The sequence below is a fragment of the Brachyistius frenatus genome, unplaced genomic scaffold, assembly GCF_029030835.1.
Source record: "Brachyistius frenatus isolate BFR_SWC_R1_liver_20210118 unplaced genomic scaffold, ASM2903083v1 Contig_33, whole genome shotgun sequence".
NCBI classification, from domain to species: domain Eukaryota; kingdom Metazoa; phylum Chordata; class Actinopteri; family Embiotocidae; genus Brachyistius; species Brachyistius frenatus.
In genome coordinates this window covers 3,795,738-3,809,331 of record NW_027210632.1, presented here as the reverse complement: position 1 = coordinate 3,809,331, position 13,594 = coordinate 3,795,738, and the positions used below count along the sequence as shown (strand labels likewise).

The window sequence follows — 13,594 nt, the reverse complement described above, 5'->3', positions numbered from 1 at the left end:
CTTCTTTACTGTGTCCTGCAGTATTATTTTCTAATTCAGCATCCCACTGTGCCCACGTGTATCATTAAAAATACATTTAGTCCTCATCATCATTATCGATATCATCATAAAACACCCACTCTGTGCCGTTGCAGGACGCTCAGCGGCATCCCCCCGCTCCGAGCTCAGCTGCACTCGCTCTCGTATGTTTGATGAACTGGAGGCCATCGCCCCGCTGTCAGCTTCCTCTCGGTCTCTGGACACGCCGGCAGACTCTTCGGGCTGCCCGTCACCCGACACAGGTAACGACACAGGTAACGCTCGCACAACATCACGAGCAGCAACGTAACACTTTTCAATCAAGTTGCCATTTCTAGCCATGCGAGTTGTGCGGTGTTGCTCAGGTCCACCAGACTAAAATATCTCGTATTTGACGTACTGCCATGGATTTTGGCGCGGAGATTCGTGGTCCCCAGACGATATACCCTACTCACTTTGGTAGTCCCCCGACATTTCTTCTAGCAACACCGTGAGGTTGAAATTTGATTCATTTTGGTGAAATGTCTTAAGAAAATATTCAACCGATTGCCTTTTGAAATTTGGTACGTACATTCATAATCCCCAGAAGATATGTCCTACTGACTTTAGTAATCCTCTGACTTTTCTGATAGCATCATCGTGAGGTTGATATAGATTTTGATACTGCCTCGAATTTTTGTGCAGACATTCATGGTCCTCAGATGATCTACCCCTCAGATTTACGTAACAGCCTGACTTCTCTTTTTGGTCAAATGTCTCAAAAGATATTTAACGGATTCACATAATTTTTGGCACAGACATTCATGGTCCCTACATGATACACCCTGCTTACTCTGGTCATCCTCTGCCTTTTCGTCTTGCGCCAACCTGAGGTGATATTTTGAGGTTTTTAAGTTAAATAGCCCAACACCTGAAATATTTTATTTACAATATAAAATGGGGGAAAGTAATAAATTCTCACATTTGAGGGTCTGAATTTCATTAAACCCTAATTTATAACAAATTCATCATTATGTCATTGTATTCTACTCGTGTTCTTTGACTTCACGTTGTTTTGCAGTTCACAGGTTTGGAAATTCAGCCCGACTTTATCCCGGCTTTCTCTGTCATCATATTGTGACAGAAGGACAAAAGTCCATATGTGATTAAAAATCCTAAAATGTCACGTTTGTTTATTGTTGCATTTCTGCGTGGCTCCCAGTAATGTCTCAATTAGACATGCTCTCCTTCCTCTGTGACGTCTGCCTTGTTACAGACACAGATTGGCTTATCTGAGCACTCACTGTGTCAGGTCTTTGTATCGGCCCAACAAAAGGCGTAGTAAATGTGATGTGTGTGTGCATGCCTGCGTTAGATAGCATGTGTGTGTCCTGCAGTCGGTCCAGTGAGCTGCAGAAAGAGACATGAGCCAATGAAGACTTCCTCCACCTCCCTCATAGCCCGCTAATCCCTGACAAGGTGTTTAACCTGCTTGCTTGACCCGAACCTCTGTCTGACCCCGGCGACCTTTGCCCCGAGGATGTGGAAGGATCAGGGCGGCCGCTGCCACGGCAACCGGAGTGATAAAATGAGGCCAGAAGCTCTGCCAAATGTGAGCTAATGCTTCAGACTGATTTTTATCAGAGATGGACATGAAGCACAATTTACATTTGTATAGGATGTGGCTGATTTAAAGCTTCACTGAGCAGGATGTCTGCAGAAAACACAGATGTATTTTAATACTAAATCTCAAAGCGGCAGAACTTTGAAAGCAGGATTTCATCTCCAAATACGTGGTGTTAAAACCTGCAAGGCATTGAAAATAAATTCATGCAAACACAAAGTACATGAATTAAGCTTCCAAAAAACAAAACAAAAAAAAGGCCTAAATGAACAAAAAGGACTCAAGGACAATGAGATACAGTTGTGGTGCTCCGCTTCACACAGAGGATGAGGAGGGTACTCATCAAGTTAAAAAAAAAACAAGTTTTAAACACAAAAGACACCAATAACTGAAAAAGACCTTCTGTTTACTGCACCTGCACAATTAGGAACACCAAACAGAAGAGCTCAAATTTGTTAAATTGAGAACTTCAGACTTGACTAACTTCATACTTGACTTTCCAAAGACTTGATTTGACTTTCTAGATTTCTTCTCACCAAAAGTTGAGTCACGTTTTGACTTCGCAAAAACCCGCAACGATATAAAACGTGGGTGTTTTTTTTGGCTCATCTCTTTTCTGTCACTGTCCAATAAAAGTATGAAATTACCCCCAAAAGATAAGTTAAAAAGCCCAAAATAAACTCTACAATATTAAAAAATTTGGCCAGTGCGGGGTGAGGACTTGATCTTAGCTACTGTATAAAACAAACTATTTTAACACCGTTGAGTAAATTATTAGTCAATAAGGTGTTTAATTAGAAAATTGGCCAGCAGCCATTTTGATAATTGATTAAACATTTAATTTCTTTTAGGTGACATCTCAGGATCTAATTTCCAAATCTGAGGATTTTCTTCTTTTTTTTTCCAGTTAAAAATCATCATAAACTGAACATCTTTAGATTTTGGACTGTTAGTTGGCACAAACAAGCTAATTTCTCACATTTCACCAACTTTACAATTGACTGATGAAGTCACAATTAAAACCACAACAAAGATAATTGTTAACTCCGCTTTAAAGTATAACCTGAAAAATGTGCATTTGTCTCGGGACACGTGAAGTTCACTGATGTTGCACTCTGTGATTTCTGGATATGTCACTCACAGGAAACACTATTATAAACTACGGGAAGGAGTGTGTGTCTGCGTGAGCCTCCGCGGGTGGTAACTCGTGTGTCCCACACCTTAGATCGCAGGATTAGTCATTTGTTATTTGCCACCGCGTGTTTGCTGAGTGTCCCTCAATCTCGCGGCTACTTCTGTTTAATGACGGACTAATAACCCGGCCTAACTGAAAGTGTGTCCCGCCACGTTATGTCACACCCGCAGTTATCCCAGGGATTTCCTCTCAACGACTCCTTCATTTATCAGCGGAGGCAACAGTTCCTTTTTTCTCACCTGAGGGATTACTTTACCCGTTTGATCTGCCAACTGAAAACACCTCGCAGAAGAGCGTGTGTGTGTGTGTGTGTGTGTGTGTGTGTGTGTGTGTGTGTGTGTGTGTGTGCGTGTGTGTGTGTGTGTGTGTGTGTGTGTGTGTGTGTGTGTGTGTGTGTGTGTGTGTGTGTGTGTGTGTGTGTGTGTGTGCGTGTGTGTGTGCGTGTGAGAGAGACCGGACATATTGCGTAACCCAATCAAGACAAACTGAAATGTAGAGGTTTTCTGCGGCTCTGAGATATTGTTGGTGAAACTCTGTGTGTGTGCGTGCGTGCGTGCGTGCGTGCGTGTGTGCGTGTGTGTGTGTGTGTGTGTGTGTGTGTGCGTGTGTGCGTGTGTGTGTGTGTGTGTGTGTGCGTGTGTGTGTGTAACGTAGCAGGGATACTCGCAGTCGACCGTATTGTGTGAAATCCCCTCGGATAGGAATGGCAGCTCCACACCCAGCCAGCGTGGGCCGGGGATTTGCATGGGCAATGAGCCACACTGTCACTGATCCACTTTTAATTGGGTGTGACGGTGAGAACTTTGGAGCCGGGAAGGGGGGGGGGGTGGAGGGGGGGGGGGGGGGGTCTCTGAGGTGTAGGGTTTGGAGTTGCGTAATTTCATAATCCAGTTCAACAAATCATTCAGGCCAATTCTGCGTTATTATTTCTCAAAGGTCAGCAGTTGAGACATGTTTTCATCTGTTATTACATTAAAGATATTTTAATCTCTTTGGATGATATTATACTTTTTCAATTATTCTATTTTTGAGCGCACATTTAGGTTGGACGTCATTCCAATGAGGCTTTGTTTTTGTTTAATGGCAGTGTTGGTTGGTCCAGACTGAAATATCTCGACACCTTTCGGATGGATTGTCATGAAATTTGTTGAAGGCATTCGTGGTCGTCAGAGGATGGATCCTAATGATTTTTGTGATACCTGAGCACTCGGCTTGTTCTCATTCCCAGGGCGTCAAATAACGCCGTTTTGTCTCAGCCGTTGGCGTCGGAGATACACGTGAGGTGTCTTTTCTCTTCGTTACCTTGACGAGATTCTTCTGAGAAGGTCATGTGACAAAAAATGTCTCTGCACTTAACCCCCCCCTCCCTTCCCCCGGAATAACACTACAATTAGTATATTTTTAAAAAAAATCTTTCATTTACACACTCATATTCTGTTATTTTCCAGGTCTGAATTTTTCCGTTGATAAATTTCTTCATGTCAAATATTCATATTCTATTTTTCTTTCACGTTTCTCCTTTCTCAGCCCCCGACAGACTAAGTTTAATTCAGGGGAGTTTTAAAGGTTTATTACTTTGGTCAATTTTTTTTCCTAAAAACCAGTAAAACCTGGTTTTAAAATGAAAAAATGATTTTAATCACATTTTTTGTTGTTAAAGAAAAATGTTTATACCTGAATATGTCAGAGGAAATCCCTTGTTTGTCTGCTTGTTGTTTGCAGCTGTATTGCAGGACCAAATCAGATGTCTGTTCAGTCCATCTGTGCAAAACTGACCTGTCTGACAGAACGTCGCGATGTGCAGCGCTGCAGGATATTTTCTAGTAAACAGACTTTGTTGTCCCCCCCCCCGCAGAGCTGTCTCCTGGCCTCGCAGCGCTGACGGTGGGCTGCGACTCGGGGAATCTGGGCTCCCTGTCCCGGGTCCAGCTGCTCCTCCTGGACCGACCGGCGCCCGAGAACCTGCCGAGTCCGCCCTGTCTGGAGGAGGAGTTCTTCCCGGAGCAGGACTGGTCCGATCTGCAGTACGATCCGGGACTGACGTCAGCAGGTAGAGCTTCTCAGGAGAGGCAAAGGAAATATATCAATGGATTCACTTTTTAAAGTAAAATCTATGATTTTGTTTTTGTTTTGTCTGGAGAAAATGAATCAAAAACTTAAATCAAAACATTTCAATGATACAAATGATCGTTTCACACTGAAAGGATGTCAAGAATCCTCAAATGTTATTAGTGGAAGTGATGTTTGTGGGAATTTGAAGGAACGCAGCATAGAAATAATTTAATACCAGGATTAAATATAATGCAGAACATCCAGATACACTTTATGTAACGAGCGCTCTTTTTAAGCCCAAAGAGGAAGTTCAGATCAGACTTAAAAAAAATTAAAAAAACGTTGAGTCAGCAGTTTGACTCAGTGATTTATGACTGTCAGTGCGAAGCCTCCATTCCTTGTGATCTTCTAGTGAGTGTGTAGTTAACTGCTTCTTGTGACTGACGAGGAATCTCAGTCAAACAAAACAAAACCTTCTGACAGTTTGAACAAGATCGTTTGATAAGATAAAAAAAAAAAACGTTGTTTCAATAACAGGGGGTGGTCAGACAGGTGTTCAGTTGCAAGGAGAAAAAAAAACGTGACACTGAGCGTAAAAGCGATGCCTTTATGGCGTCGAACGACTCCTTCTTTTAACGAGCTGTGATACCGGCTCCTCCTCGGACTGCAGGGGCGCCCCATGCGAGCTCTTAACTGCTTCCCATAATCCCCTCCTCCCCCACCTCCCTACCGAAGGTGTGGCCGCTCAGAGGAGTGGTTTACGGGCATATCAGGATGTGCCGTGTTAACAAAGATCAAACCGCTACGGTGGATCATTAACTGGGAAAGTCCGACTGAGATAGCCGGAGGCCCTCGGAACCGAGCGCTCATAACGGGGGGGATAAGAAACTTGGAGGAGTGTGTGAGGAAAACTCAATTAGTCTCGCGGGCCGGTGTTTATAGTCTGATAACGCGGGTGATAAGCACAGTTTAAAGGCTCGGTTCAAAGAAACATCCCTCAGTTAATATCAGTGGCGCGATGCCCTTGCAGAGACGTTTCTATTTTTGTGTCCAGGTTTTGACATACGTACTTATAAGTAATACTTTGGCCTTTATGTGGCCGTTTTCATTTGAACCACTTCATGCGTGCCTCTAAATCAAAGCCCACCAGTAGAAAGTCCCGTCTCCACCCCCATTCAACTCCACCAGCAAAAGGTTTGGAGACGAAAACAAAAGTTTTAGCTTCGGGGACCGAACTGTCCAGTTTCACAAGCAAAGTTCTGAACTCTGTGACTAAAACTAAAACTGGTGAGCGTAAATGTGTTTGCAACGCAAATAATTATATTCTCAGGTCAAAATTCAGGGCAATCTTTTTTTTTATTTCACTTTATTAATCCCCGAGGGGAAATTTCTTCGCTACAGCAGGGGGGCTCTCAGGGGGGAGATGCTGCAGCAGGCTGCCACTAGCGCGGCGCCAGGTAACCTGACCTGAAGTGCATGTTTTTGGATGATGGGAGGAAGCCGGAGAACCCGGAGAGAACCCACGCAAGCACAGGGAGAACGTGCAAACTCTGCACAGAAAGGCCCAGGACCGGATTTGAACCTTTTTGCTGTGACGCGACAATGCTAACCACTGCACCGCCCAATCTGCATAATAAAGACACCGAAATACCTTCATACATGAGCAGATATCAACAGAGGTGAATGGGAAAATGTATTCTTTATAACACGGACCGACCCTTGTTTTCGGTATTCGTGCATCTACGTTTACAAAAAGACAAAATCTTCTGGAAGCTCGTCTTTCCTCCCTCTGTGTCTCCAGAACAATGTTTGCACCTGGCACGCTCCTGCAGACAGGTGCTCCTCCGGGGTTTTGTTGCTCCATTTTCTGCCGTTATTTGCTCAGAGATTAAGAGCCATAATTGGAACTAGTACATGGCATTACTCATATCTGAGCACACACACACACACACACACACACACACACACACACACACACACACACACACACACACACACACACGCGCGCGCATGCCTCGCAGCACAACTGCAGACACACTTCCTCTCCCTTCTTGCTCGACGCCGTGCTCAGTGTGCATCCCCCCCCCCCCCCCTGTGTGTCAGGTGGTTCGAGGCCCCTCACAGCCGGCGGCGACTCTGAAAGGTGTGACTCCGCGGGGGAAGTCCAGGAGAACAAATCGGTGAGTGCCGCTGCCCCTGGTCAAACCGCTTTTCACTCTCTGCCCCCCCCACCCCCCACCCCTCTCTCCTCCTCCTCCGTTCATCTGTCAGATTTCCCCTTCGAAAGCAGGACTTGCGGCTCGTTGTGAGCAAACACTGGACCTTCAGGAATCAACTCCGATCCACACAAAGACCTCCTTTTACCGAGTTGAACCGGCGTGCATTAATAACTGTCATTCCAGTAAGACGAGCCAAATTGTTGTTGATAATTGAGACACAATATAACAGAGGACACGCGGCGTGCAGCAGGTGTGTGGTTAATCAGTCACGGGTTGCAGGAGGGGTGGTGGTGGGGAGGGGGGGGGGGGCTGTATGGCAGGCTTTTACACAAGCTCATTGCTCTGTCGTGGAGGTGGGGGGGGGAGGGGGTGGACGCACGTACAGCTAAACGACCGACACGGTGGGATTCTTTTGGAGGATGCACCAGCACCAGGATCAGACAGGAGCTGGGGGGGTGAGGGGTCACGGGGGTGAGAGGGGGAGGGGGAGGGGGGCGGGGGGTAAACAGGGCCCTCGCATGCTGGGTTGCAGGGGAATGGATGCAGGTGCTCCACGTGATCTACGATTAATCTCCCCCTTTATGACGGATGAGAGAGAGAATGAAACCCTGAAAAGCATGAATGAGACTCATAAACCCCCCTAACCCCCCCCCCCCCCCCCCCCTTATACCACCCCCCCCCCCACCCCCCAAGCAATTATGCCCCGACCACAATGAGGAGCTGGAGTGCTCGGAGCAGGATTCATACGAACCGTTTGCATAATTCAACTCGCTGAACTGCACCACACTGGATTATTTATGGAGCGAAGAGAAAGCAGTGGTATGTTCGGAGGTTGTAAAGTGGGCGGAGCCTCGATATTCCTCAACGACCAAACACGGGGTCTCCTGGGAGACTTAACAAAACCACCAGCAACTTTAACAGGATTCTCTAGAATAAACAAACCTGGACGGGGTAGTTTGTACATGTTTAAAGGGATATTTATGTGCTTTTTGTTTTCCGTTTTTGAAACCCACCTTCCAACAGGTCTCGGATCAGTCAATCGGGAGGCGTGTGTGTGTGTGTGTGTGTGTGTGTGTGTGTGTGTGTGTGTGTGTGTGTGTGTGTGTGTGTGTGTGTGTGTGTGCGTGTGCGTGTGTGTGTGTCCACATGCTTATTGTGAGTTTTAGCCGATATATCCTCAGTTTTACAAAGTTTTCAAATTAAAAGAGAAGTCTCAAGGTGGCCTTGGCGTTAGGAAGAAAACCACAACTCTTATTTTGATACTCTGCTATCGATTAAATGAAATGTGATCAGTAAAACGACAGAAATGCCCCAAAATATCTTTCTAGATTCTCGTGTTTCTTGCACTAACTGTTTTAACATTTTCTTGATATTTGAGAAATAACTCCTTTGTGTGAACACTTTCCTCGTCTTCTCCTTCCCTGCAGGATCGGTCCGAAGGAGGTTCTGGCTCGCCATCTTCATGGCTCATAGACCCGAGTCCGTCGTTCGACGTGTTCAGATCCTCTGCTTCTCCCTGCCAGTCCGACCGCGGTAAGACATCCTCTTCGAATCTGCCCGGAGAACATGTTTTTTTTTTCTTCTGTGACCTGCCGCTGTGACATGCCACCTCCGTGTTAAAACCGGCGCTCTCTTTTAAGAGCCGGCGACAACAATACTTAATCAATACGAGAGCCCCATCTTCGCCATTAGCGTGTGATCCGGTAAAAGCCCACTCAGTCCCCGTCGGCTCTGCTTTATTACGGAGCCATTGTCTCCTCGCTGTCAGCGCTGTGTTTGGCGTTCCCTTTCGCCTCCGGTACACTTAAGCCCGCTAATCCTCGCCGGGGGCCAGCTGGCCCGCAGTATCGCCTTCACCTGTAGGGCCCCGGCTTGTGTACATTCGTGAGTGATGGCTTCGGGGGCGGCGCTTTACTGTTAACGGACCACGAGAGTCGGGAGCGCTGTCGCCTTCGGAGACGCCTTCATCCGGCCCCACCCATCAGTCAGACCGGCGATGGTCCTCCGCTTCTCCTGGCGACTCGCTCGTCCGGTATCAGTCACCGTGCCGCGGCGTTAATGGCCCGTGGCGTGGCTTTATCCCCGCAGGACGTTACAGGTGCATCCATCGCCTAAGATTGATACGTCTGAAAGGGGCCAAACGATCGGAGCCCAGGGTGCGGTGATGTGTCTGCTGTCAGGCTGCTCGGCATGAATAATTCCAACTCGTCCATCATTTCCGTGTTTCTGTTTTCGAAGCGTACATTTTTATTGCAGAGATTTGTTTGGTTGTTTGTAAAACTGCACTGATCGGTCAGACGATCAGAAGTTAAAGAAAAAGCACCTCCTTCCTTTAAGAAATGAAAAGCTGGATGAATATGATTGTTTATCCCTCTTTTGCAACGGTTGCAGCGCTTTATCAACATTATCCTGTAATTAGTGGGAACAGCGGATACTGTTCAACGGCATCTCGGGTCAAAGGTCAAACATTCGATCTTACCTGCACCTGTGTGTGACTTTTAAAGTTTCTTTTGTACACGATGGCTCACATGAAATAGTTCGAGCAGTTGTCGGCACATTAGGCAGTTTCGCCTTTGTTGTCGCCGTGACGACGGAGGTTGCGTAACTTTAAGGATTTAAATGCAAAACACGGCGCGAGGCATCATTTTAATCCAATCCGTTAACTTTAATCAAGTGTTTTTGTGTCCGAAACCAAAACCTGGGGGCGCTGATTTAGGAAACAATCCCTGGGGGGGGGTCGTATTTGCGGGTCGGACCGTGGCTCAGATTGTAGAGCGGGTTGCCCCCCGCTCTCTTTAGGATGACGGTTCAATCACCGGTTCCTCCTGTCCTCATGCCCGAAGCGTCCGTGGGACCCCAAGCTGCCCCCCCACCCCCGCCCCCGATTGGCAGGCGTAACTCTTGTCTAAGTAGCATAACCTCCGTCTTCGTTGGTGTGTGAATAGGAGGCAAATTGTGAAGCGCTGTGAGGCCGCTAAGGTGCGATTCGCTGCAGACCCCCGGACCTGTTACAGAAAGTTTCCAAAAATCGTGTCCTTATTTGTTAAATTTCCGTGTTACTCTCTCATGTCTGCGCGGCTGACGAGGGCGTGGATGTCGCATCGTTGGTGACAGAAAGTCACAGGAACGGTCGGAACGTACAGAGTTAGAAGAGAGAGATGTTTACAAAGCGAGCTGCTGTACTTTACTCTGCAATATGTCCCCTTTATGTTTCTGACAGGGACGAGTGACCACACAAGTTTAACACATTTTAAGGGCCTTTTTCTCATAGAGCCCGATTGATTTATTAGCTTGTTAAATGTACACAATGTACATCTATTGTATCGACAGACAATGAATGAAATACCCTTCGGCTTTAAAACCGCAGCTTTTTTTTGGGGGGGGGGGCGCTGCATTTTAAAACATGACTTCTCCTCGTTCGACTGCCCCGTAAGAATCAGAGCAAAGAAAAAGATGTCACACGGAGGATCCTGCTGATGGCTGGTGTGCTTTGACCTTTTGGAGGCCAAAGGCATGGTCGCCCTCTGAGGGAGGGGGTTGGGTGGAGGTGTCAGGGTGGAGGGGAGGGGAGGTTCATCAGCAGGGCGTGGAGAGGTCACTGCTGAGGTCACGCAGGCTCTAAAAGGATGCCCAGTGTGTGGCGTGTCTTTGTGTTGGAAAGGTGAGATTTGGTTACCCCGGAGGTGCGAGCAGTTCAAACCTCTTAATCGGTAATGGAGGGAGTGACCTCGTCCTCCATGTGTGTGAGGCTGCAGAGAGAGAGAGAGAGAGACAGAGGGCGAGGGCGAGAGAGAGCATTGTGGTGGTCAGCGAAAACTACCGGGCTGATTTACATTTAGATTCAGGGACGATTAAATATTCAGGGTTGAATTGGTTTCTGCTCCCGACTAAAGAGTCTCCAAGTCGGCTTCTGGTCATGAGTTCAAGCCAGTAGTCGACCCGCCGTTGCATGTTTATCATATTCATTTCATCATTTAAATCAACCGGGTCTCCTACCGGCAGCTTGTGAGCTGGTATGTGTGTGTTGAGTATCAATTTGTTATTATAAATTATTATTATAACTAACACTTAGTCGACTATTTGGGGCCAGCTGTTCTCTGTCTTTCTCTGCTTTGTATGATTGTAGCTATAATCAATATTTAATATCAACTGTGGATGAATTGAGTCGTGTGAAAGGCATCGCTCAGAGTGACAAACCCACAGGAGAGTTTTAGCATCTTTCAGCTCTTGTTTTGGTTTGTCAATATTTTGTTTACAGTGTTGTAAAAAAAAAAAAGAATCTATTTTATTGCCCAGATATTTTCAGTTTGGACTGTTTGTGAGGTGAAAGGTTATTTCAAGACATTTCTTCACTTTCAATGAAAACCAGATATTTTCAATCTGTGACGCCGAGCGAGGTGAAAGCGACAGATGCCCACCTTTCTGGTGTTGGCCAAGTTTTAAAAACAAGGTATCCTACATTTCCCATAATGCAATGGAATATAAACGTTGATTAAAATAACCTTTTTATAATCTTTGGAAAGCTCCTTCAGAGCTGCAGAAGACAATTTGCATCTGTCCTCTTGTAGTGCTCCTCGTGATCAACAAACTGAAAGAACTTGAGTCCTAAATCAGTGATTAATCAAATAATGTGAAAATCTACATGTTTTTATTTGATGATAAATATCTTTTCTGATCCCTGCACCTCTTTGGATCGATTCAAATATGGTCGAGTGATTCGGAGATTAAAAGCGGAGCCTCAAATCAGCTGCGATAAAGACGCTGCGGCTCCCCGGCGAGGCTCACGATAAGACCTTTGTCCCCGTTTGCTCATCAGGGATTCATAGGTAGAATAATCCCTCCCCGCATGATTGTTTCATGGCTGTTTTTTTTTTTTGGTGGTTTTCTTTCCTCGGCGCGGTCACTCTGCGTTCACCCACCGAGTTTTTTTTTTTTTAGCATTCAGCTGCCACTAAAGATGTTAGCGTCCACGTGAATGTGGCGATGTGGCGGGGGCCACAAAGAGCACTAATCTGAACTGACCCCGGCGGATTGTTCCGGAGGGGGGAAAGCTGAGGAAGCTACGGGACAGATTAGGCCGCAGAAAGACAGAGATGATGTAGGCAGAGATTAGTCGTGTACTAAGCGAGGATCGTTTCCCCCCCGGAGGACCACACACTGACAGTGTAGCCGTGTCACCGTTGTCTCTAAGCCACCGCTGCTGTGGACTCATCTGCTATTGTCTCTGAAATCCTCCAGCCCCCCCCCCCCCCCCCCCACCCAAAAAATAAAATGAACCTGGACTCAAGCCCCTTTGATTGGCACTTGTCAGGGCTGATAGAGAGAGGGGTGACCTGTTGGGAAAGGCTTCGATAAAGGAGGCCTGAAAGGAAAATCCCCTCCCCATGAATAATAATTTGGCGAGGATTTTCCTTTTTACTCCGCCCCGCTCCCATTCGTCCATTCTTCCAGCCGATGTAGGAGGGAAGTCTCTGGGTGGCATCGCTGAATGGCCTCGGCGCTGCTGATTGTCTCGCTGATGCTCATCCCTTTCTCAAACACGCAAAGAAAGAGATACAAGTCCAACCTTCTTGCCTCTGCCCGGTGCGCTGGATGTTAAGGGGCAGGCGGTGTGTGTGTGTGTGTGTGTGTGTGTGTGTGTGTGTGTGTGTGTGTGTGTGTGTGTGTGTGTGTGTGTGTGTGTGTGTGTGTGTGTTGGTTTTTTTTGTCTCCGGTGGCCTTTTTTTTTTTTTAAGATCAGTGAGCGGATTTGACTCGGCCGCTCGCAGCCAAATCCAGCTATCTGCTGCGCTCAGATGCTGCGGTTGGTATGGCAACCTGCTGTGTGTGTTTTTTTTTCAGATGGGCTCTTGTTTCCTTGCTCGTACTGACCAGTAATCGCCGCCATGCATTCACGGATTATAGACAGGTTATAGGAGAGGAGGGTTTTTCTAAAAAAAAAAAAAATAAAAAAAAAGGGAAAAAACAAAACAAAGCCTGAATAATTTTTTAGTCGGAGCTTCGCCCACGTTTAAAGATGTCACGGAAACAGAGTGGAAGTACAGATTTTAATCAGTGTCTTTCATGAGAATATGAATCACCAACAAATTTGATAGGCTGCACGTCAAGAAAAAAATACACAAATGCCTGAAGTAGAGATGCCCCGACCAAAGATTCTCCTCCTCAATAAATAGTCGTTAGTTCAAGCCAAACATTCGACTCGTCATCACACGATTTAGGTTAGTTGCAGAAACAGAAAAAAAAACAGTTCAATTTCTGGTTGAATAATGTAATAAAAAAACATTGTTAACACTGTGTTGCATTACAGAAAAATACAAGAGCCCTTCAAATGTAACTTCTGACAATCGCACACACAAACTAACGGAAAAGGCAGCAATGATCCTGAATGTGTCGGAACAACCAGCAAAAAAATGTAGTTCATTTAGTTTAAAAGAGAAGTGCGGCGATCGTTTTTAACCTCGCGCCACAAAAGTTTGGTGTTTTTGAAAATGACCCGTCTTCGCGTCT

At 46.2% G+C, this 13,594-nt stretch overlaps 1 protein-coding gene across 1 annotated transcript in view; it reads left to right on the top strand.

Annotated features, from left to right (window-relative positions):
- The window catches only part of LOC138621865 (uncharacterized), a 39,938-nt gene that overhangs the window by 25,230 nt on the left and 1,114 nt on the right, over positions 1-13,594 (top strand). The window contains exons 6-8 of the mRNA XM_069700188.1: positions 135-281; positions 4,672-4,866; positions 8,515-8,620. Of these exons, the coding sequence (XP_069556289.1) occupies positions 135-281; positions 4,672-4,866; positions 8,515-8,620 (448 nt within the window). The remainder of the gene's footprint in view (positions 1-134; positions 282-4,671; positions 4,867-8,514; positions 8,621-13,594) is intronic.